The sequence below is a fragment of the Spodoptera frugiperda genome, chromosome 19 (genome assembly GCF_023101765.2).
Source record: "Spodoptera frugiperda isolate SF20-4 chromosome 19, AGI-APGP_CSIRO_Sfru_2.0, whole genome shotgun sequence".
In the NCBI taxonomy this organism is placed as follows: Eukaryota; Metazoa; Arthropoda; class Insecta; order Lepidoptera; family Noctuidae; genus Spodoptera; species Spodoptera frugiperda.
Window position 1 is genome coordinate 2,785,471 of NC_064230.1, and position 24,986 is coordinate 2,810,456.

General features: G+C 40.1%; 4 protein-coding genes across 4 annotated transcripts; 1 reads left to right on the forward strand and 3 right to left on the reverse strand.

Annotated features, from left to right (window-relative positions):
- Window positions 1-899: 899 nt before the first annotated feature.
- LOC118281133 (uncharacterized) lies at window positions 900-4,694 on the reverse strand. The gene is made up of 6 exons (XM_050700631.1): window positions 4,673-4,694; window positions 4,134-4,390; window positions 3,203-3,438; window positions 2,572-2,717; window positions 1,849-1,992; window positions 900-1,239 (listed from the first exon to the last, which is right to left on the reverse strand). The coding sequence occupies exons 1-6, from the start codon at window positions 4,692-4,694 to the stop codon at window positions 1,145-1,147; spliced, it is 900 nt and encodes a 299-aa protein (XP_050556588.1). The 3' UTR covers window positions 900-1,144.
- A 3,858-nt stretch (window positions 4,695-8,552) lies between these two features.
- Window positions 8,553-13,840, forward strand: LOC126911873 (uncharacterized). The gene is made up of 4 exons (XM_050700971.1): window positions 8,553-9,098; window positions 9,759-9,904; window positions 10,492-10,635; window positions 13,739-13,840. The coding sequence occupies exons 1-4, from the start codon at window positions 8,692-8,694 to the stop codon at window positions 13,795-13,797; spliced, it is 756 nt and encodes a 251-aa protein (XP_050556928.1). The 5' UTR covers window positions 8,553-8,691; the 3' UTR covers window positions 13,798-13,840.
- Window positions 13,841-15,077: 1,237 nt separating this feature from the next.
- On the reverse strand, window positions 15,078-16,601 carry LOC126911872 (uncharacterized). The gene has a single exon (XM_050700957.1). The coding sequence runs from the start codon at window positions 16,470-16,472 to the stop codon at window positions 15,183-15,185; it is 1,290 nt and encodes a 429-aa protein (XP_050556914.1). The 5' UTR covers window positions 16,473-16,601; the 3' UTR covers window positions 15,078-15,182.
- Window positions 16,602-18,699: 2,098 nt separating this feature from the next.
- On the reverse strand, window positions 18,700-24,421 carry LOC118281022 (PBAN-type neuropeptides). The gene is made up of 6 exons (XM_035601452.2): window positions 24,329-24,421; window positions 22,012-22,112; window positions 21,110-21,207; window positions 20,701-20,842; window positions 19,883-19,989; window positions 18,700-18,929 (listed from the first exon to the last, which is right to left on the reverse strand). The coding sequence occupies exons 1-6, from the start codon at window positions 24,395-24,397 to the stop codon at window positions 18,871-18,873; spliced, it is 576 nt and encodes a 191-aa protein (XP_035457345.2). The 5' UTR covers window positions 24,398-24,421; the 3' UTR covers window positions 18,700-18,870.
- Between the last annotated feature and the right edge of the window lie 565 nt (window positions 24,422-24,986).

Consider the following 24,986-nt stretch of genomic DNA (forward strand, 5'->3'; position numbering starts at 1 on the left):
ACCCGCTAGGTAGTCCGCAGCTCCGGATGTTTTCAGACGATTTTGCAAATACATAGTCCAGTTATTTAAGCTTAAATTAGGTAAGAATCTCGGAATGCGAGATACCCAGCTGTAAGTTTGTATATTCTTGTATATTGGCACCCTCAAACTTGTCTCAAAACCTAGATATGGTAGGGTGTAAGCAACTATTAAATTTTAAGGTCAAAGGTCCTCTGACCTTAAACCATATGTAGGTTTTGAGACAAGTTTTACACGGACTGCTCGAGCAGTTAGCGGCTGAGCGACATACACGGACGGCTCGAGCGGTCGGCGTCGACTGCTCGAGCGGTCGGCGTCGACGGCTCGAGCGGTCGGCGTCGACTGCTCGAGCCGTCGGTTGTTGACTGCTCGAGCAGTCCGTGTACGGCCGCCCAACTGCTCGAGCAGTTGATTTTCTTTTGATTTTTTCAGCAGACGCCGCGAGGCCGCAAAGGGCGGGGGGCGGGAAGTCTGAGAGCTGTCGACTGCTCTAGAGAAGTCAACGGCTCGAGCAGTCCGTGTATGCCTCGCAACTGCTCGCGAGCGGTCGACGGCACGATGGAATTTCATCGTGCAGTTGACGGCTTGAAGCGGTCGCGACTGCTCGAGCAGTCGTGTGTACGGCAGCGAATGAATGGCTATAGTTCATCGCGCAGTCGCGGCTTCAAGCAGTCGGTTATAACTGCTTGAAGCCGTCCGTGTACGGCTGGCCTTAGGGGGTCAATATACAAGTATATACAAAATGACAGCTGGGTATCTCGCATTCCGAGGTGAACTTACGTATGTACTATAATTACTGGACTAATATTATTTTGATATAATAAAATAGGTATAGATAAAACAATATGGTAGGTACTATAGAGAAGTTAAAAATAAAGAAAAACGTTTTACATAAAATAATAATTTATTAAATACTTCACAAGATAAAATTAACTAAAACTAAGATATTAAAATTAACTAAAACTTTAATATCTTAGTTTTAATAGTAATATTATAGCGTAGCTTATGTCCGAATACTCAAACGCTACTCAATTTTAAGTCGCTCTCAAAACTAGTTCTACGAACTTTGTCATCTACCCTATTGCATGTCTAGAAAGGTTTTTGCAACTGGCTTTTAAAATGGATTTCAATCATCACAATCCTCATTGTCTCGATCCTTATGATGCCCATAATTAATGGATGGCTTCGATATTCTGTAACCACCCGTGGTCTTCGTAGAACCTGTGGACGAAATAAGTTTTTAAACTGACATGGTCACTAACACTATCATTAGAACTTGAGACGGGATATTTACCATGTTTATTTATGTCTATGAGTTTCCGATATTTCGGCACTGTTGCAAGCGCCATGATCACGGATGCAACAGTGTTAAAATATCGGAAACTCATAGACATAAATAAACATGGTAAATATCCTGTCTCAAGTTCTAATAATTGTGGAGGAAAATTTCAAATAGGTATATCATCTTGCGCCAAGTATGGGCGTTCCTCCTTCCTTATTATCCTAGGTATAAAATAGGATACTTTTTATCCTGGAAAAATACGTAAAAAAAACTTCATTTTCAGTTTTATACTACAGAACGCGAGCTCAACAGCAGTAGCTCAATAGAGGGATCTCCTTAATTATTATGGGCCTAGCCGTATTTGGGTCCAATAGATATTTATAAGATGTCATTGTCAGAGTTACTCAAAATGGAGAAATAAAACATCCACGCGAAGACAGACATTCGCGCGGACGGAATCGCGGGCGGAAGCCAGTAATTAACTAAAAGTGAAATGACTAAGCAAACTCTCGCACGGTCCTCAAACTATTATCGTAACTGAGACTTACCCCCGTATTCTGAGACCTCGATACAAGGCGGTCTGAATATTCTAGTTTGCTTCAGAAACGTGGCTACCATCGAGGTGTCCAAATGCCATCCCCTGAATAATTCTTTTAAACCACCCTTTAAACTGCGGAAGCTATGTTCGGAGTCTAAAAAACAATATGACATAAGTATAATAACTGTGGGAGAGCCATGCTTCAGCACGAATGGGCCGGCTCAACCGGAGTGATACCACGGCCGGGCAGAAAACCAATGTGAAACAACGTGTTTCGTTATGTGAGTGAGGTTACCGGAGGCCCAATTCCCCCCTTCCCAATCTTCCCAATCCCCAATTCCCGAACCCTTAAATTCCTAACTCCCAAAAAGTCGTCAAATTGAATTAATTGTCCGTCAGTGAAACTAGGCGCTCGTTGTAAAGTGTAGCTTCGAATGAAGAAGAACGAGCAAAAAACTCCATCGTTACTCTTTTTAAAAAAAGGTTTTTTTTTCAATATCTCTGATAGGTACATTGTTTGATCATTTACCTATTGTACACAGGGTGACTGGTAATTAGTGAACGATATTTTAACATGTGATTGTACTCATGATTACAAACTACTTTTCCGAAGAAACTTTTTTTGTTTACTCATTAGTTTACCTTTTATCCGGGTATCGAACCCGAGATCCCTTGTTAACGAGGCAGTCAGTTAACCGTTAAATCGTAGTTTTTAGTTAATTTACTTACTAACCTTTTATAATTACATTAAAGATAGTTGTTAGAGCTGTATAATCCCATTGGAATATTCTTAACCGTATATTACTGATTTGGTACAACGTAGATATAATTTCTTCTTTTGTATATTCAGAAGTATTCAAACTTAACAAATGAGCCAATCTGAAAAACAAGATTAAGTAAATTAAGTGTAATTTATAGTCACTGCTACCTTTACATGAGCTGCTGTTTACCTGTGAACATTAGCTCATGACGATACCTAAGTACGTATCGCCTGGACAGTCACCGCTACCATCAGTTGACTGGACAATCTCTTTACATCAGCTGCTGTTTACATGTGAACATTAGCTCATGACGATACCTAAGTACGTGTGTCGCCTGGACAGTCACCGCTACCATCAGTTGACTGGACAATCTCTTTACATGAGCTGCTGTTTACATGTGAACATTAGCTCATGACGATACCTAAGTACGTGTGTCGCCTGGACAGTCACCGCTACCATCAGTTGACTGGACAATCTCTTTACATGAGCTGCTGTTTACATGTGAACATTAGCTCATGGCGATACCTAAGTACGTGTGTCGCCTGGACAGTCACCGCTACCATCAGTTGACTGGACAATCTCTTTACATGAGCTGCTGTTTACCTGCGTACATCGCCGTCGGTGTGCGTCACTTGTTTCGGTGCCCAGTCGTCTTTATAGCCTTTTAAACGTGGGGTGATTAGATCGAGGCAATGTGTCCATTTCTGTGGCTTATTCCTTTCCTCTTCATCCAAGTAGTACCTTCGGTGGAATACATTGGCTGGTGTCACACGGTTCTTGTTATTAACTGCGTTGAGTGGTAATCTTTCCAGTTTCTTTCGTGTAGATTTTCGTTGCACCTGTAAAGCACGTTGTTTTATGCATAAGTACATACTAAATACCGCCGTAAGCATAATTTTCTTTTTTTGTGGGGGGAAAATCGTCCTAAACCACCCTATTCCACTCCAGTTCCTACTCCTGCTTGTCGAGCCGGAGCCCCGGTAAACCCGCTATTAATTTTATGGAAAGAAAAGAAGAAAAAAGAAAAAAAAGAAAGATTTTAGAGGGCAGACATATGACCTGATGGTAGGCAATCATGTTGCATGGTCGCCGCCTATGGACACTTCAAACCAGAGGCGTTACAAGTGCGTTGCCTTTTGGGGGTTAGGAATTTAAGGGTTTGTTGGGGAATCGGGGATTGGTAAGGGAATTGGGCCTCCGGTAACCTCACTCACACAACGCAAGCGTTATTTCACGTCAGTTTTCTGCTCGGCCGTGGTATCACTCCGGTCGAGCCGGCCCATTTGTGCCGAAGCATGGCTCTCCCACCCTTATTTGTTTGACTGTACGGTTGGCGCGGTGGCTGGGCAACTGGCTGCCGTGCAATGTGTAGCGGGTTCGATTCCCGTACGGAACAATTCTTTGTGTGATCCACAAATTGTTGTTTCGGGTCTGGGTGTCATGTGCATGTGAAATTGTATGTTTGTAAACACACCCACGACACAGGAGAAAATCCTAATGTGGGGCAACGTTATTTTGTAAAAAAAAATATTACCTTTGGTATTTTTACATCGTGAGTCGTATTCCGATTTCCTTTTCCTAAATTACGGTCTTTAGGTTTCGGATAATTCTCCATTATTGGTTTTATAAGTAGTTGCTCCGGTTCAGTTATAACGAAATCGTAATAATCATGTTGTTTGAAAGATTTTGTTGTTTCTTTAGAGTTGGGCTTTTCCTGATCTTTTTGTTGAGATTGCTGTTTGAGCCTATCTGTTGCTGTTTCTATATTCGTCGTTGTTGCTGTTGTTAAAGCTGTAAGAGTGGGGATATTAGTGATTAATGTTGAGATGAGATAGAGAGAAACGTCACGTCTTTTAGCCCTGATGGGGTAGGCAGAGGTGCAAATTATGGCAAGAAAACTACGGACAGACTAGCGACGGGCGGAGCGGGCGAAGCGGGCTAAGCGGGCGATGGGAACACTACACTGCTATTCGAAACAAGAGCGCCGACTCTGGCCTGCGTTTAATGTGTTAAAATAATCTACAAGACGGACATTGAAATAAATAAATTGTCATCTTTAAACGCAGGCCACACCGCCAGCTAGGCGAGCGAACATCGTTTGACCTTCTTACATACTTCGATTCACACCATGAGCTATCGACTAACCTAACGAGCTAAGCTGACGAAATATCCGACGATTCCAGCAAAGCTACTCGTTTACCTCGTTGGTGCTTCGCTAGCTTAGCTCGCCCGGCAGCCCGCTCCCGTGTTTCGTTCGCCGGCCTCCCCGTTTCGAGTAGACTAGTCGACGCTCGTGTTTTGAATAGCAGTATAGGCCGCCCGGGACAAGCCAGCCGCAACCTCCCCTACCGCTACAACTCCTGTGCACCAGGATCTACAGTAGATACCATGAAAACATCGGAACATTGAAGTCCGGCGCGTCCCAGGGAAATGAATGAATTTCGTGGATCCCGCAACGAAATAATTCGGAAGATATTATTTATTAGAGGAGAAGAAAAAGAAAACGATAGTTTCCATTTCCCTCGGTGATTTGAATGCAGGAGACAGAATGACTTCAGCCTTAAGGTACAAAAAAGACTGCACAACTGGGAGAAGCCTAGTCACTAAGCACCACGGAAATTTGACTTAAAACTAAAATACTAAACGGGTCCTATGCGTGAGCTTGTTATACTAGCTTCAATTATACGTATGACAAAAACGTCTAAACGCACGGAAATTTGCTCGAGACTCCACAAGGTCCGTGTAATGAACTTTTTTCATAAGTACACCTGATGAAACAATAAAACCACTCTATTACCGTCTCTCGTGTGTCCGTAGTTTTCGGTGTGCACCCTATAGTTTAACTCGCCAATACTTCAGGTAGTTTGTATAGTTTCCTTCATTCGCTTCGCCCGCGCGTCCGCTAGTTGACGGCGGGGCCTGCGCTTTATTAAATAATAAAAAAAGCAACGTCACGCCTTTTATCCCCGAAGTACGTATACGGGCTTCTCCCAGTTGTGCAGTCTTTTTTGCGCCTTTTGGCTTAAGTAATTCTGTCTCCTGCATTAAATTCACCGAGAGAAGTGGAAACTATCGTTTTCTTTTTCTTCTTGTAACCACTCGGCCAACGAGGCAGTCTATTAGATAATAAATTATAAAAATATCTTACCTAATATAGTAATAAATCCCGCGCATGGAACTAACATTTTACTTAATATATTATCTGTGTAATTTAAAAACTAAATTATATTTAAAACGATACGAAACGACAAAATAATTATTAATAATATGTAATATCGAATAAAAATTTCTGTTACATATTTTTTGGATTAAAAAAAGAAACCAACTTGGGTTTGGCTTGCACTGTTTTTCATTTTAGTAATTTAATTATTACTTTAAAAGTAAGACTAAATTAAAGGAATGATTAAAATCATTGAATCGTTTCAAAAACAATTTGTTTTAAATCATTACACCTCACAACGCAATCAGAGTTTTTTTTATGAAACACAAAACGAGTAGACGTATCACCTGATGGTAAGCAATCGCCGCCGCCCATGGACACTTGAAACACCAGAGGCGTTACCCACCTCAAAGAGGCTCAAAGCAGGAACAGGAACGGGGTGGTTTTTAGTCAGTAAGAGTCTGATACTCCCTCCCGTCTCCCCAAGGCGGGAGAAGGCACTGGATGATTTAACCCCTCAAAAAAAAAAAACTGAGAACCCAATAGACTTGACGGTAAACCATGCAATTTTCTAAAGAATTTGACAATGTACCCTTCTACTAATAGGGATGATGATGGGGTATGAAAAATAAAAATCTATCCAGTCCGTCAGCTAGGTAATTGAAAAATATTAGACACTTATCTTTTCTTATTTTATCTTTAATAATAATAAAATCTTTATTCGCCGAAATATGGTACAAAAAAGTTGATAACAGTAAATTATGTAGCTAAATACATTTCGCCTTCAGTAGGCATGCGAAAACTTAAAGTATAGGGTTAGTAAGCATAAAATTATATTCTATACTTAAAAAAACCTATGCTATTAGTTTTGAAAAATTCAAATTAATAATATATTCCGGCGCATCATGAACAGGAAAACTCTATTCATATGAGACGTGAGAATATCATCGCAATGTCTGTCGATTTTGACGTTTTGTCAAATACGATCAGATACTATGCATGGTAGTGTGTGTAATATTTTATTTATTGATTTAATGTACTTTATAAGCATTAATTTTGAAAAATATTAGCGTTCTGCACTTCTACACATAAACTATAAGTGTACCAAATTGTATGCTCCTACGTCCTAAAGGGGTATAAAGTTTTTGCATCACGTATTAATATATAGATATTAATTATCATCATTGAACTATTTTTCTTATGTAAAGTACTTCTACATCTTTCCATTCTATTTTCTAATTATTTAATTCTATTATCTAATTTGTCATATAAGATTACAATACTTATAATTCTCATGATATTATGTAAGTACTTATACTTATATTGTAATATTTATTGTATGTGTAACATGTTAAGTATCGATATAATTATAAATTGATTATACATATATACAAGTTATACATAATATGTACTTTCTAAGATTATTTAGACACCACTGAACAATTGTGAAAGAAAACATCGTGAGGAAACCTGGGCTTATAATTTCTAATTATAAGTTTGAAATCGCCAACCCGCATTGAGCAAGCGTGGTGATTAATGCTCAAACTGTCTCCGTGTGAGAAGAGGCCTTTTGCCAGTGACTGCTTATAGGCTGTTGATGTTAATGTAACAGTCTATAAAAGATTTGCTAAATGTTTTTTTACGCTTGAAATGAATTTAATCATTTTGTTTTGAAATGTTTTTTAAATATCAATAAAAAATTATAATTACGCAACGATTGAAAGTCCGTTTTGATTTCCAGAATGACACGTTGTTGTGAATAAAACATTTTTCTATTTATTACTATTTAAAATATTTTACCAATGCTGTGAAAGATATTAAGTTATTAAAATAATTTTATATACTTAAGTTAAACTGAAATACAGAAAAAACATGAAGAATGTCGCCTTAACCTTATGTATAATAATTTTATGTAAGTACTAGCTTCTTTTCCTCAGAGCCTCTGAAGGATCGATTCCGTAACGAGGTGATCCGACAGAGAACTAAAGTTACCGACATAGCTCAAAGGATTACCAAGCTGATGTGGCAGGGGGCCGGTCACATTTATCGAAGAACCGATGACCGCTGGGGTAAACGTGTTTTAGAGTGGAGACCGCGTAGTGTAGGGCGCCCTCCAGCTAGGTGGAGTGACGATATCCGCAAGGTGGCTGGTAGTGGTTGGATGCGTAGAGCTGAAGATCGAGCTCAGTGGCGTGCCATTGGAGAGGCTTTTGTCCAGCAGTGGACGAGAACAGGCTGATGATGATGATTAGCTTCTGTTAGCTGCTTCGCCCGCATTACCATGGGATAAAAAGTATCACATATCACCCAAGCCAGCTCATACCCTGTCTGTATACCAAATTTTATCAAAATCCGTTCTGTAGTTTCAGCTTTCACACATACATGATATATATATATAACTGCCGCCTGTCCCCCATGGGGGTAGGCAGAGACAATGGAACGCCAATGGCTACGATTCTTACATACCTCTTTCGCTTCATCAACAGTCATCAGTCTTTTCATGCATGCAACAAAACATCAAAATTTCGCGGGCGATGTTTTCGCATGATCAGCTGTTAGCAGCGAGGCGTCCGCGTTATCGGAAGACTAGTAACTAAGTAGGTATTTTGGAACTTTACACGCGCGTGCTAAGTAAAGAAATTTTGTTGTTTTGTTATTGCGATAAAAATAAAAATAATGACTTAACAAAAAAAGTTTCTTCGGGAAAGTTGTTTATAATCATGAGTACAATCACGTGTTTAAATATCGTTCACTAATTACCAGTCACCCTATACATATAATGATGATATTTATTAATCTAATTACAGCAATTCAAACTCATCTAACGACACAAACAACTACAGGAGTCACAGTTGGTATAGAAACTCGAATAGATCTACTGAAAAGGGAAATAATTAAAGAGATACATGGTCAAAATCAACCGGCGCAACAAATGTATGACGAAATGTATGAATATATAGACAACTCGAATCAACCGATAACGCCGATCAACGCTTTTGATAAGAGAAAATTGGATGAAAGGTATAAATTACCAGAATTAAAAAGTACGACGACTGAGAAGTTTATAGCTAGTGATTCGGAACATGTTGAGTATAAGCCTATGCCTATACTTAAACCTAAGCCAAAGACACTACGCCATCATGCAAAACGCGCCCGTGTATCAAACGCACAGCGCCCTCTAGACATATTTTATAGAAAAATGACGTTTGACAATGATGAGCGGAATAGACCGCAAAAATGGACACATTGTTTAGATGTCATAACTCCGTATTTGAATGGGTATGATGATAATGAAACGGTAATTAAAAAGATTGATGCGTCCAGCCGTTATATTAGGAAGTAAGTACTTTTGGTATTATTGCTTTATGGAATTGGAGGCAAACAAGCAAACGAGTCACCTGATAGTAAGCAATCACCGCCGCCCGTGGACACCCGCAACACCAGAGGAGTCGTAGGTGCGTTGCCGGCCTTTTTAAAAAGAAGTATGCTCTTTTCTTGAAGGTTTGAAGATCGGTTCGGAAATACCGCCGACGACAGCTCATTCCACAGTGTTGCGTGTGTCCATGGGCGGCGCTGATCGCTTACCATCAGGTGACCCGTCTGCTCGTTTGCCCCTTTACTACATAGTATAAAACAAAGTCACTTTCTCTGTCCCTATGTCCCTTTGTTTGGGTCTGCGGACGGACCAGAACCAGACCTGCGTATGCGGTGAGTCGCGTTCCGCGCGCGCCTCAAAGAACCATCAGACTACCACAGATGGGGCCCAGTAGGGCTGATGCCTGATCCGGAGCTGCGGACTACCTAGCAGGTTTACCGGGGCTCCGGCTCGAAAAGCAGTAGAAGGAACGGGGTGGTTTTTAGTCAGTAAGAGTCTGACACTACCTCTCGCCTCGTCCAAGGCGGGAGAAATCTTCGGATGATTTTCCCCCGATATAGTGATTCAAGAGGATGGTTTTTATGTATAATACATACATAATAAAAGACATTGTTTTTTTCCAGGCTGTCCCACTTACTAAGCTTCAATGCAACTGGTTCTACTACCAGCAATATTCAGTCCACACTGTACAAAATTAGCAAACTGCAACTGAAGATATTTCAATGGGATGTATCGGCCATTCGAAAGGTTCTACGCGTCATAATTAAGAGTAAGTCTCCACATCATTCATCACGCTTAAGTGTGGGAGAGCCATGTGATACCACGGCCGAGCAGGATACCAACGTGAAATCTTCCCAATCCCCGATTCCCCAACAACCCTTAAATTCCTAACCCCCAAAATGCCGGCAACGCACTTGTAACACCTCTGGTGTTTCAACCCTGTAACACCTCTGGTGTTTCAAGTGTCCATGGGCGGCGACGATTGCTTACCATCAGGTGATACATCTGCTAGTTTACCGGCTTTGAAATAATAATTAAGAATACTGTCTCGCTGGTCGAGTGATCAAAAATGCGCCTGTCGGACAAGGGGTGTCAGGTTCGATTCCCGAGTCGGGGAAATTATTACTGGGCTTCTTTCGTTTATGAAAAAAATCTCAGTGGTAGCACAGAGTCTGGATTTGTGCTCAGTATATGGCAATAGGCTCACCACCTATTACATGGGACTTATAACACAAATGGTGAAAAGTGGGTGTACATTGTACAGTAGCATTACGTGTCGTAATGTGCACCTCTGCCTACCCCTTCGGGGATAAAAGGCGTGACGTTGCACTAAACTAAGTATAATCTCCTTTTCAGATGGAACACATGATTTTAGAGGTTTGAAATACGGTCTGAAAGGATTATTCGCCAACTGGAGACTAGATCTATCAAATGTGGATACATTTCTCAAACAATCAAAGATATACCGACCACCCTGCTTGCAGGTATCTGAAGATTATGGTAAGAGCCAAATATGAAAGCTGATAATGTAATTACAGAGCGCAGTATAGATGTATGAGTACGTTAAAGTCAAATTCAAAGCCATTTTTTTATAAAAAAAAACGTTGCCCCCACACTAGGCTTTTCTCTTGTGTCGTGGGCATAGGCTATCCCTAATCTCTATCATATCTCAGAAACTAGCCACTTTCTGCCCAAGGACCTCACGGCTAATTTTGTAGGAAATTAGCTCCTCCCGAAAGGAATACGTCGAATTCAAAGTCACCCTGTATATTCTCATGAATGAAGGAAGTTTTGTTCGTTTTACTTATTGAACCCCTCCCGATACTAAATCCTGGCTACGCCTATGGTCGTGGGTGCGTTTCCAAACATACAAGTTCACATACACATGACACCCAGACCCGAAACAACAATTTGTGGATCACACAAAGAGTTTTTTCGTGCGAGAATCGCACCCGCTACACGTTGCGCGGCAGCCAGTTGCCCAGCCACCGCGCCAACCGTGCAGTCGATTAGCATTATTCTTTAGGGAACAGAGAGTAAAGTTCCCTAAGAAAAGAAGGATCCTCCGACCAGGCGAGGTGATTATGCCTGGCGGGCTTTCTGCCCAACTGTTGTTCGTTGAGATTTTCTATCCGGATCTATCTATCAATCTATCCGTACTCCTAAATCCTTCGCATGTAAACTTTCTCTATAATATATTGTGCGATGTAGGATTTATGACGTCATCCGTCCGACTTCTTTCATCTGTCACTTCAAAGTCAAAGGTGGTCAAAGTCTCTGTACTCTGAATGATATTTTATTGTGGTTGTATAGTTTTCACATTGAATAATTACTGAGACTAGTGGTCGCCTAGTGGTCGAAATTCGAACGTTCATACGTTCATGGATAATTTTTATTTAACGAATTGCTATTTGTTTTGTAAAATTCAAATTAATATATTCCGGCGCATCATGAACAGGAAAACTCTATTCATATGAGACGTGAGAATATCATCGCAATGTCTGTTGATTTTGACGTTTTGTCAAATACGATCAGATACTATGCATGGTAGTGTAATGTTTTATTTATTGATTTAATGTACTTTATAAGCATTACGTACGCGCAATTTTCCTAAAAAGGGGTCCTAAGTTTTTGCAACCCTATCACATTGTATTAATAAGGTAAGCTAACCAAATAAGGCCTACCTTATTTTTATTACCGCCTAGCTCGTAGGTTTAAAATGACAATGGGCTGATAATTTCAAAATCTTATATTTATTTATTAAACTTTGTAATAATGGAATCAAAATGGCTTTAGAAACAAAAATTACAATTTTGTAAACACAAATAACCAAAGTGTCACTTTGGCCTTATTGGGAACCCTATGTCTTAATAAGGCCTCAATAAAAACTAGTAAGTATTCAACTTCTTAATTATAATAAAACTTTGTCAATGCTTATAATAAATGTAATGAGATCTTATTAATTAATTTTGGTCATTATACATCAGGCTAAACGAGTTTCTCATCATGTAATACCCAAGTAACATCTTTGAAGTCATCGGTACCCCAGCATCAGTCAAACAAATGAGAATAACTTCTTGTTCTATAGCCAATTCAGCGACCGACCTAGCTTTCGTGTAGTGGAAACCACTCTTTAGATGGTGCGTACTACTTTGGAAGTTATATCTGGCTGCAGCAGCCTACCGGGTAAAACGGGGTACATAAAATTCGAAGGGTGAATAGATACTATGAACAATTTCCCGATATCCATTCACCCCTTTTCTGTATCTATTCACCCCGTTTACCCCTTTCTGCCATTTTAACAGCGTTTTCCATCTTTTGCAAAATCCATTGGCGTTCTTTTTGACAGAAGCTGGTGATCCGTTTTCTATGAAATTACTGAAAAACAACTATGCCGTAATAAGGCCTACACGTTTTTTTGTAGGCTTTATTAGGGCATGGCACATAGGTAAACAAAACAACGATTATATGAAATACACCGATATTATAGGTATTTCACTTATGTGAGGAGATGGCTAAAGGTATAATTGTCATACAGACAAAACACGGCACGTCGTATACTGATAAATATAAAAATACTAACAGTTTACGCTACTCGAATTTAAAAAAAAACCAAAGTGCGCTCCACGTCGTGATTGTTTTCGACTGTAGGTTCCAACATAATCGCGGCACGGGTTGCTTGCTGTGCTCAAATTAGTTAAGTAATGTGCATGCACACTTCTACAAACTTTGGCGACCATTTGACATCGGGAAGAGGGAAATTTTCAAAATAGGCTTTATTGGGGCATAGGCCTTATTTGGTTAGGTTACTATATACAATGTGATAGGGTTGGGACTTCTAACCCGTTAAGGCTGAGTACTACATCTAATTTTATCGCCAAAAAATATAATATGGGTGGTTGAACCCCTAATTGAAAATATTGAAAAATAGTGATTTTTTCGGTAAAAATAATTCACAAATGATTTTTTTTCTCACCAAAACATTATCAAACATATGAAAAAAGTAATGAATTAGTTAGCCAAGGTTATTAGCTACCGTTTGTCGTTTTTTTTTGTTTCTATGACGCATACAACCTTTGATATCAAAAAAAGTAAAAAAAATATTAAAATAGCCATAAAAAATTAAATGTAGTACTCAGCCTTAACGGGTTAGAAGTCTCGCCCCTATCACATTGTATAGATTTTATCGGATTGAAATTGCATTTAGTTACATTATTACATTAGCATTGATTTCAATAGTATGTGCTCAGAGCCGGCCCATTCGTGCCAAAGCATGGCCCTCATACACATAAAATACATGCATACTCTCGTAAAACATAACCCTCCTTCTGGCGCAGTCGGGTAAATACACGTTATAGATTGATTGGGGCAAGGAAGTTCCTTGTGCGAACAGCTAGGGAGTGGAACTCCTTGCCGGAGTCTGTGTTTCCTGATGGGTATAACCTGGGTGTCTTCAAGGCCCGAGTGAATAGGTTGCTTATGGGCAGACGTGCTCCATCGTAGGCCGCATCATCACTTACCATCAGGCGAGATAGCGGCCAAACGTCGGCCCATTTAACATAAAAAGGAACAACAAACATAAATATATTTTTTACAATTTCAGTTACAACGACGTCGACGGTACGGAGCACAGTTTCCAAAACAGAAGACAATAGCAGCTAATTCAAACAGTTTTTAACACAAATTCGAACTTTTCTCGATATAATATTAATGCATTCAAGAAAAGAGCGTACTCCTTTTTAAAAAACCAGCAACGCACCTGTAACTCCTCTGGTGTTACGGGTGTCCATGGGCGGCGCTGATCGCTTACCATCAGGTGACATGTCTGCTCGTTTGCCACCTATACCATAAAAAACCGCGAAATAAATTTGGAGACATATTTTTTCATAACAGATCTTCAGTAATGTGCACCTCTTCGGAGATAGAAAGGCGTGACGTTGTATATAATTTTTCATAATAATCTTCAACCTCTAATTCTTGTTACGGACCCAATTATTTAGACATCCGCGGATTCGATGCGGATGTAGATGCGATACGAAGGCGGATGTTGAGATTTAAAAAGGATTATTATTTAAATTTGAATTGTATAAATACCTGAAAGTATATAACGCCTCTGGTGTTTTAAGTGTCCATGGGCGGCGACGATTGCTTACCATTAGTGATACGTCTGTTCCTTAAAAAAAAAATGTCGGAATTAATGCGAATATTCCGCATATACGGATGCGGATGCGAATATTCCAAACGCCCCTGAATCATCGTCATCAGATTATGTCCACTACTGGACATAGGCCTCTCCAATAACCGACCACTGAGCTTCAAACTCCAGGGGCCTTAGTCTGCTATTACAATTGTGTTAGAATGGTCGATCACTGAGCAGTGCAAGAGGGACGGAGCTATACCATAGCAGACTAAGGGCCCAGCTCTTCTCATCCAAACAGTGTTAAACACAGCAGAATTTTATTTTCATAAAATATTAGTCTGAAGAATATTATATACTAGCGACCCGCCACAGCTTCGCATGGGTGCAATGGTGATATATTACGCATGTATTATACTTATAAACCTATCTATTAAAAAACCGCATCAAAATCCGTTGCGTAGTTTTAAAGATTTAAGCATACAAAGGGACATAGGGACAGAGAAAGCGACTTTGTTTTATACTATGTAGTAATGTTTAGTAATTTATTTGTTTAAGTAAATAATTAAGATTTTTGTATATAATAATATAATTTGATATTACTTTGTATTGTTTTATTTTTTAACTAACTGATGCCTACAGCTTAGCTTGTGTGTACTTTTCACTATTTGTGTTATGAGTCCCATGTAATAAGGGGTGAGCCTATTGCCATATACTGGGCACAATTCCAGACTCCGTGCTACTACTGAGATATTATAACCCAGTAATACTTCGCCCGATCCGGGAATCAAAACGGATTTATTAACACATTGAACGCCGTGGTGGTCACCGGTGACCGACATTAGCGGAGGATTTGCCTTCAACAGTTTTCTATTGGCAGTCAAAGACTTAAAAAAACAACTCTAATATCTTAAGATAACTTTACTTTTCCATTAATACTAGATGGTGGGTTTGCAAAAGGCTTTAACTCTTCATGTTCTCTGTCTGCCTCCGGTAAGGGCTCATTAAAGTTATATTTCTCAGCTATAGTCGGTAACTGTCCATAATAATTTGGACTACTGACTGTATAGAATTCTCTTTTAGGTATCATTGTACCTAATTTCGGTTTCCTATGCGCCATTTTCGGTGGATCAGTCGATGTGACGTTGGCATCGCCTATCGTCTCCCTTTCATCATCATAAGACATGCTTTCTGTCTTCGCTTTTTGTTCTGGATCAGTTTTAGCCGTATCATCGTCGTATTCTCCGACTTTAGTTGTTGTTTCACCATCTTCTCTTAAAACTATAAGAGGAGTAGGAGTTGTTTCGGGGCTTAAATTGATAGTAAAAGGTGTGAGAGAAGTACTCTCTTCTTCGCTTTCAAACATGTCTTCTTTAGCTGGTGTTACATAATCTTCATAGCTGTCGTTTGTCTTTTGTAAATTCATTGCTTCGAAAATCCCATTGCCTGCGTGGTTTGGGCTCGGTATGCTTTCTAAATTGGCTGCAACAGCCTCATTATCAACTTGCGAAGCTTCCAAAGTCGTCGACGGCGTTGTTTTATGATTTTCCTTTTCTTTTCTCGATTTTTTGTTAGATCCCTGCTCCTGTTTCTCTGTTACTGTATCGTGTTTATCTCGTTTTAGTTTTTTAACCTTACCATGATTTTCAGCCTCAGATCCGTGTTTAATTTTGGTTTTATCTGGCTTTTCGTTTATTTGTGACTGAGAAGAAGCTACTGGTACTTGTTCGTCTTCATAGGCAGCATCTTTGACTCCCTCATTAAGTGGATTTACATCAAGTTGTTCAGGATCACGCTCAAAATTAGCGGCTGCAGATAATTTTGCATAATTATGCTTTTTATGTGAGAATTTACCTTCATTTAGTGTCGCCCTCTGAGTGTCATCGTCCATTATCTGGGCTAATTGTCCACCCTTGCCTAGAAGTTCCTGTTGTAACTTTTCTTTAACTTTCTCGACCAAATCGTCTATAGTCAGCTCTGAGGCTAGTTTTGAACCATCATGTGTTAAAGGCTCTCCTTCATTACTCTGTGGTGCATCCTTTATAGCATGTTTACTATGCTTTTTAACTGTAGGTATAGTGATCTCCTCTGTAGATTCCTGCTGACTTTGAGAACTATCATCTGAACTTTCGCTACTTGTTTCGATTTTTCTTTCTATTCTATGTATTCTTCTGCCATCGAATCTGTCTTTGTATACCATATCTTCGATCCGACTGGCAAGGTTTTCTGATCCAAATTTATCGGCTAGGGTTTTAAAATCATGGAGATTACCGACGATTAAGACGTAGCTGCTCACTGATGCTATCAATATTGATGTATCTGGAATTGAAGATTTAAGATTTTGATTAATTTCTAATAAAGAACAGTGGATACTATCTAAATTTGAAGATTGAAGATTTTGAAGATTGAAGATTTTGATTAATTTCTAATAAAGAACAGTGGATACTATCTAAACCCAGAGATATTGGTGTCATGAGTAGCTTATGTGATGTGAAGATTAGGCCTTGAAATTTTGCGGCGACACACGTACTTAGGTATCGTCATGAGCTAATGTTCACATGTAAACAGCAGCTCATGTAAAGAGATTGTCCAGTCAACTGATGGTAGCGGTGACTGTCCAGGCGACACAGGTACTTAGGTATCGTCATGAGCTAATGTTCACTTGTAAACAGCAGCTCATGTAAAGAGATTGTCCAGTCAACTGATGGTAGCGGTGACTGTCCAGGCGACGTACTTAGGTATCGTCATGAGCTAATGTTCACTTTCGCATAAAGAGGTGCAATAGGGGTGATATATTATGCATGTATTATACATATAAACCTTCCTCTTGAATGGATATATCTATTACATAAAACCGCATTAAAAAAATCAAAATCCGTTGCGTAGTTTTAAAGACTTAAGCATACAAAGGGACATAGGGACAGAGAAAGCGACTTTGTTTTATACTATGTAGTGATATGTTAGTTTTTTAACAAGGTACTTACATGTGATAATATATAAGAAATACATTTTAGAAAGCTAGTCCACGTATTGAGAAACATATTTGTTTTTTAATGTGATTCTAATAATATTTTTATGGTCGTATAAATATCGTTTTTAACCTGTTTATGTTGTATGGGGTAGTATGTACCTTTACATTATTTCTTTTGTGTAATAACTCAAGTCTATTTTTATGGCATAAGCCGGTAAATGAGCAGACGTATCACCCGATGGTAAGCAATCGCCGCCGCCCATGGACACTTGAAACACCAGAGGCGTTACAAGTGCGTTGCTAGATTTTTGGGGGTTAGGAATTTAAGGGTTGTTGGGGAATCGGGGATTGGGAAGATTGGGGTAATTGGGCCTCCGGTAACCTCACACAACGAAATACAACGCACGCGTTGTTTCACGTCGGTTTTATGCTCGGCCGTGGTATCACTCCGGTCGAACCGGCCCAGCAGTGCTGAAGTATGGCTCTCTTGCACGCACTAGTCTAGTCTACCTATGAGATATCTGGTCTGGTTCAAATATAGAATTTAATAATAATTTTGAGATAATTTACTTCAAACAACATTCATGGGTTAGAAAAAAAATTAACTTGCATAAAGCAAGTCTTTCTTGAACGTTAATAAAAGTAGTTAATATCAACCTGTACCCAACTGTCCCACAAGCAAGGTGTATAAGTGTGGGAGAGCCATGCTTCGGCATGAATGGGCCGACTCAACTGGAGTGATGGACGTGAAACAACGCTTGCGTTGTGTGAGTGAGGTTACCGGAGGCCCAATTACCCAGCTTCCCAATCTCCGATTCCCCAACAATACTTAAATTCCTAACCCCTAAAAGGCCAGCAACGCACTTGTAACGCCTCTGGTCTTTCAAGTGTCCATGGGCGGCGGCTATTGCTTACCATCAGGTGATCCGTCTGCTCGTTTCAATCCGGATTGTATCATCAAAAAGTAGCAAGGCAAATTAATGCCGCTTCTCGCACGGAGAAGGTTTGAGCATTAATCGCCACGCTTGCTCAATGCGGATTGGCGATTTCGAGCTGCTACCCCATTGGGAGGGTCTGGATTTGACTCCTGCTCGAAGCAGGAGTAGGAACGGGGATATTTATAGCTAGTAAGAGTCTGACACATTCTCTTGCTTCGCCCAAGGCGGGAGAAGTCATTGGATGTTTTTTTTTTATTTATTTCAGTATTCACACAGTTGACCAACGTTGTTGATGAATAGCGAGAATGCTGCTGGAAACTTTGTTTAAACTAATATAAACTGACGTTTTCACTCGCCGGGCGTCAACTCTGCAGCATGGCGCGATCAACTCCGCAACACAAGTGTTGCCCGCAACATGTTTATGCAACCATGTTGCTAAACAAAATGTTTACCTTTTAAATCTGCTTTGCAAGCCACATAAAAAAGCTTCTTTTTGCGAAATAAAAACCCAAAGAAAATTACATTAAACTCATTTATTCCCTTACAAGACTAAATATTAATATCTAATTAAGTATTAAATACAAAAACAGTACATTATTTCGTCCAAAATAGCGATTTATTTATACATTATACAGTACATTAGTTTGTTACATTTTGAGGTTATGTTTGATGGCGGCTTCGTGTCAGGTTTATGTCGATTGAGTTCTGTTGGCACTCCTCACCATTCTTAGTTTGCTTGGTAACATTTCTGTAAAGAAGAATAACTATTAATTATACTTATCTATACTAGTTTTAGATATACTGTCGGCTTTTTCGGTTTGTCGAAAAATTCTTAGTAGTAGCTCGGAGTCTGGAATTGTGCCCAGTATACGGCAATAGGCTTACCCTCTATTACATGGGACTTACAACATAAACTGTGAAAAGTGGGTGTACATTGTACAGTGGTATTACATGCCATAATGTGCACCTTTGCCTACCCCTTCGGGGATTAAAGGTGTGTCGAAATGTATATGTGTAGTTTTAGATAAACTTAAAGTTCTGGAGCTTGAACTACCTAGCGGTTTACCGGGGCTTCGGCTCGAAAAGCAGGAGTAGGAACGGGGTGGTTTATAGTCAGTAAGAGTCTGACACTCTCTCTTTCTCTCTCGGGAAAAAAGATTGAATCATTTTCCTCCCTCACAAAAAGGTATCTAGCCTCGCCCAAGGCGGGAGAAGTCATTGGATGATTTTTCCCCCAAAAAAAGTATAATTAAAGCTGAAGAGTTTGTTGGTTTGAACGCGCTGCGGCGGCGATGGCTTACCATCAGGTGAACTGTCTGCTCATTTGCCGGCTTATACCATAAAAAAACCAACAATAGGAATCGAAACCAAAAAGCAAAAACTGCGTGGGAGTAGGCAGTAATTATAATATGATGTTTCGCTGTTTAATTCCCAAAGAGGCCGGTAGAGGAACCTTTCAGTGCCAGTGTTGGGGGGGGGCGATGGCCCAGGGCGACAAATTCTGGGGGGCGACAAGGTCTGAAGTTGGAGTCTCTTGCCTCTCCTGGTGTAAACCCTCAAAACTGTGCTCTATGCTCTGTCCATGGAATCAGCAAAAAACTAACACTTGATATTTCTTCCCTCAAGTGGGCGCCACAATATTTTCGCCCGGGGTATCAGTGGCCTTTACGCCGGCACTGGAACCTTTTAAAAAATACGTACCATAGGACAATTCCCTGCCGAGTCGTGGTGAAAAATTCATGGTTCTGCCGAGCCTCGGCGAGAAGTATTTCGTCCTGCTGTCGATCTGATCCGGGTCTGGTCTATACCTATTAGAAGAGATAGAATGCTACGGGTTAGAAATGAAACATCAAAGACTTTGTAACTACCCCTATTTTTTTTGACCCCTACTTTTGACCAATACAAAACTTTCGACCAATAAAAAAGTGTGGGAGAGCCATGCTTCGACACGAATGGGCCGACTCGACCGGAGTGATACCACGGCCTCACAGGAAACCGTGTGAAACAACGCTTGCGTTCTGTTTCGTTGTGTGAGTGAGGTTACCGAAGGCCCAATTCCCCCTTTCCAATCTTCAATCCCCGATTCCCCAAAAATCCTTAAATCCATAACCCCCAAAAGGCCGGCAACTCACTTGTAACGCCTCTGGTGTTTCAAGTGTCCATGGGCGGCGGCGATTGCTTACCATCAGGTGATAGATACGGCTGCTCGATCGCCGGCTTGTTCCATAAAGAAAAAAATCACGGTTTAACCGTTTTAACCTCTGTGACTGGAAACTATTCGAGCTTTCCTCTATTAATGTACGTGAGTAAACCGTGATTTTTAGTTAATTTAGTATGTCTCTCTGGATTCCTATTGGCTATAGAAATTAATACCGGGGCTCCGGCTCAAAGCAGGAGTGGTACTTGGTAGGTTTTTAGTTAGTAAGAGTCTCTCTCAAGGCATTTAATGATATTCCCGTAAAAAAATTCTACCACCGAAATGGCACTGAAATGATGATGGATATGATGATGATACTCACAGTTCCTGATCAGCCGGCGTCGCGGGCATATCATCAGCCAACCGCCTTCCCAACCGTGGTGTGAACTCAACATTCTCAAACACTTTATCATCATAAGCCAAACTCCTTCCCAATTTAGGAGTAAATATCACTTTTTTGGTAACTGTTGACAAAAATATCACCATCAGTTGACTCTACTACACATGTGAACATTATCTATATGCTCATGACGATATCTAAGTACGTGTGTCGCCTGGACAGTCACCGCTACCATCAGTTGACTGGAGAATCTCTTTACATGAGCTGCTGTTTACATGTGAACATTAGCTCATGACGATACCTAAGTACTTGTGTCGCCTGGACAGTCACCGCTACCATCAGTTGACTGGACAATCTCTTTACATGAGCTGCTGTTTACATAAATACTGACCTCTGGTTTCAGGTTCGTCCGCTTGCATCTCGTAAGGTAAGCGATCGTAGTAATATTTCAATGCGTCTGCCGCTTCCAAGAGTTTGAAGAATGCTTGTCTATAAACAAATGTTAGTATATAGATGTCTAATGTATCGTGAAATTTGTTAGTAGGCGTAAAATTTGAAAACTGCTTGCAGTACCCTTAGTACGAGTTTGCTTTACGTTGAACGAAAACGAAACGAAAGCGCGTTCGGCGTTCTGATTGGTTGATTCATTTGTGCCGGCTCTCGATACACGTAAAACAAATTCGTACCAAGCCCTCTGAACATGCATGCCTGTTTGTTTAGTTGCTATTATGATACTTTATTAATTTTAATGGAAGAAAATGATGGTATATCTATGAAAAAGATTAGTTAGTAAGTATGAGAAGAGAATGCTCGTCACATTAGTAGAAGAAAGCCTAGAGAAATGTTAATTGATATTCTTCTCTCGCAGAATATACACAAGATAGTTGGTCATAGGTGAACATACGCGAGTTAAATTTCACGAATAGACCGGCTCGGTCGATACTACGGCCTCACAAAAAACCGACGTGAAACAACGCTTGCGTTGCGTGAGTGAGGTTACCGAAGGCCCAATTGCCCTCTCTTCCCAATCTTCCTAATCCCGGATTCCCCAACAACCCTTAAATTCGCTCAAAAGGCCGTCAACGCTCTTGTAACACCTCTGGTATTTCGGGTGTCCATGGGAGACGGCGATTGCTTATCATCAGGTGATCCATCTGCTCGTTTACCAGCTTCTACTATAAAAAAAATACATCAGTACCTAGACATTTTGGTGTTTTCAGGGGTTAAATCTCAGTTCTACACAATTTTATAATCACTAGATCATATATATGGTATTTTTTTTCAAATTCCCACCTGTTATCTTCAGTAGATATCCTCAAGGAACGCTTGCCGAGTCTGGGCCCAAACCAGAGGCCTGCTCGGTCGCTGTGGGCACCTCTGTCCGATCCACCATCCTAGAAAGAGTTGTACATACATTATTTACAACTTAAAAATACCAAAAAAAAGGAATAAAAACTAACTTAAAACTAAAATAAAGGCGTTAGGCGTGGTTAGGCGTCAAAGTACTCGTCCGCATCGCTGTCATTAGGGAACGTTCCCAGAAGACTGGCCGCATTGCCACGTTGTATGGCAATGCTTATCTTCTGACCGAAGAAATAGCCAGCCTTCTGGTCACGCGTAGAGTCGAATAGCTAATTGTACATACATACATACATACATACATATCGTCACACCTTTAATCCCCGAAGGAGTAGGCAGATGTGCACATTATGGCACATAATGCCACTGTTTACACCCACTTTTCACAATTTATGTTGTAAGTCCCATGTAATAGGTGGTGAGCCTATTGACATAACCGGGCACATTTCCAGTCTCCGTGCTACCACTGAGAAATTTACAGAAAAAAAGCCCAGTAATACTTCGCCCGACCCGGGAATCGAAACCGAGACCCCCTGCCCGGCAGTCGCACTTGCAACCGGAGGTCCGGAGCTCCGGTAACTCGCATGGTAGTCCGAAGCTCCGGGTCGGAACCTAACGCCCTAGGCAAAATAAAAAAATCTTCTATGGAAAACTAGGCAATACATAGTTTTCCATAGATTATTTATTAATAAACCTTTGCTCCACTCTCTGATTTTCTTTTGTGTCATGAGTGCGTTTACAAACATACAATTTCACATACACATTACACCCAGACTCGAAACAACAATTTGTGGATAACACAAAGAGTTATTCCGTGTTGGAATCGAATCCGCTACATGTTGCGCGGCAGCCGGTTGCCCAGCCGCCGCACCAAGGCTGTAAAACATCACGCTACAGCTAATAGGAACTGAGCAGTGGATGAAAAATTATGTAAATGCGAAAGTAACTCACGTTTCTGTCTTTTCTTTACGCCTAAACGAACGAATTACGAATAATTAATTTTGTTTTGAATAGAGCATTTATTGAGAAAGTCTAAAGACTAAAACGTCACGCTATGCCTAATAGGAGCCGAGCAGTAGTTAAAAAAATATTATTTACTAGCGACCCACCCCAGCTTCGCATGGGTGCAATGGTGATATATTACCCATGTATTATACATATAAACCTTCCTCTTGAATCACTCTACCTATTACAAAAACCGCATCAAAATCCGTTGCGTAATTTTAAAGATTTAAGCATACGGACAAACAGACAAAAACAGTGACTTTGTTTTATACTATGCAGTGATATGCAACGTCAATTACGAAAAGTACGTATCTAATAATTTTTCATTACCTAACTGACGGACTGAATAAATTTTAATTTTCATATCCCGTCATCATCCCTATTCTAAATTACACACACAACGTCACGCCTTTTATCCCGAAAGGGTAGGCAGAGGTGCGCATTACCGCACGTAATGCCGCTATACAATGTACACCAACTTTTCAATTATGTTATAAGTCCCGTGTAATAGAAGGTGAGCTTATTGCCATATACTAGACACAATTCCAGACTCCGTACTTCTACTGACAAAGGAGGATGCAAATCCTGGACCCACCAGTTACTATGACGCTTAGTCCCAAATCTTGTGTTACAAGTCCCATGTAATAGGGGGTGAACCTATTGCCATATTCTTAAATACAACGTGCAACAAAAAGGGGGTATACATATCAATCGCACGGTTTCTAGATAACATAACAAACGATACAGGAAGGGTTTTATAAACTCATGTTTTCATGGTACCAAGTTATGAATTTTACATGATTTTAATTTTGATTCGCGACGGTGCGCGTATCAAAATTAGGTAGACAGGTACTAGGCGCTCAGATTGACAGAAGAAATGTTTCGTAATATTAGCGAGTGATCCCTGTAGTGTTGTGACACGTTTGTATGATTTGAAATCAAGAACTATGCGATACCAAGTATTTGGTACAAATTTTTTTAAACGTATTTTAAGCTGAAACTTTGTGTAGAAACTCTATTCAACCTGTATTCATCAGGGCTTCTTGATGTATATTATGGGTATTGTGTTACACGTTGTATATAAAAATCAATTCTCTCTCGAGAACGGGTGGACCGATTTGGCTAATTTTCGTCTTGAATTATTTGTGCAAATGCAGGGCAGGTTTAAAAGATGAGAAAAAAAATGTTTGAGGCGGTACGAAGTTTGCCGAGGCAGCTAGTATCATATAGAAAAATATGAACTCACCTTAATTTCATTAGAGTTAGCGATGACACAGCTAACAGAAACAGCAAAGAAGATAACAGAACGGAACATGTTGATATCTGAATGTAGACTGTGCTCTAGAATAGCAAAGGCCCTGTTTATATACCAAACCAGAATAAGACTTATGCTAATGCAGGGTAGCTTGGGAAATACAAGGCGAATGGACCGATCTATTTTCGCTATTTTAATAGTTTAATGTTTGTATTTTTCCAAGTTTCTAGTTTTGTTTTGGGATTTTACGTTTTACGCTGTGTAAGTCCTATGGGTAAAGCCAGGGTGTAACCGGTTTGCGAGTTAAAGGATTAAGTCTTTTTGTTTTGTTTATTGCTGTGATGAGTGGGTCATTTTTGATTGATATATTCTTATAGTTTTTTTTTTTATTGGACACGCGACACACCTGCGGATGTATCACCTAATGGTAAGCAATCACAGCCGTCCATGGACACTTGAAACACTAGAAGCGTTACAAGTGCGTTGCCAGCCTTTTGGGGGGTTTTGAATTTTGTCAGTCTGTCTATATGTTAACCTATCACACAAAAACTACTAGTTCAATTACGATGAAACTTGTTATAATTATAATTTAATATGCAGGTGGCGACTTGTCGTTCTACGTGGAGGACCAAGGGGGAGGCCTTTGTTC

Excerpts from the sequence above, each read along its gene's own strand:
- LOC126911873 (XM_050700971.1), top strand. The coding sequence starts at position 8,692 with ATGTATGACGAAATGTATGAATATATAGACAACTCGAATCAACCGATA. Across the intron at positions 9,905-10,491 it reads TCTACGCGTCATAATTAAGA|ATGGAACACATGATTTTAGA; the intron begins GTAAGTCTCCAC and ends TCTCCTTTTCAG. Across the intron at positions 10,636-13,738 it reads GCAGGTATCTGAAGATTATG|TTACAACGACGTCGACGGTA; the intron begins GTAAGAGCCAAA and ends TTACAATTTCAG.
- LOC126911872 (XM_050700957.1), bottom strand. The coding sequence starts at position 16,472 with ATGGTATACAAAGACAGATTCGATGGCAGAAGAATACATAGAATAGAA.
- LOC118281133 (XM_050700631.1), bottom strand. The coding sequence starts at position 4,694 with ATGTTCGCTCGCCTAGCTGGCG. Across the intron at positions 3,439-4,133 it reads ACGATGTAAAAATACCAAAG|GTGCAACGAAAATCTACACG; the intron begins GTAATATTTTTT and ends CGTGCTTTACAG. Across the intron at positions 1,240-1,848 it reads CGAGGTCTCAGAATACGGGG|GTTCTACGAAGACCACGGGT; the intron begins GTAAGTCTCAGT and ends TTTCGTCCACAG.
- LOC118281022 (XM_035601452.2), bottom strand. The coding sequence starts at position 24,397 with ATGTTCCGTTCTGTTATCTTCTTTGCTGTTTCTGTTAGCTGTGTCATC. Across the intron at positions 22,113-24,328 it reads CTAACTCTAATGAAATTAAG|GATGGTGGATCGGACAGAGG; the intron begins GTGAGTTCATAT and ends AACTCTTTCTAG. Across the intron at positions 20,843-21,109 it reads GGACGAACCTGAAACCAGAG|TTACCAAAAAAGTGATATTT; the intron begins GTCAGTATTTAT and ends TTTTGTCAACAG.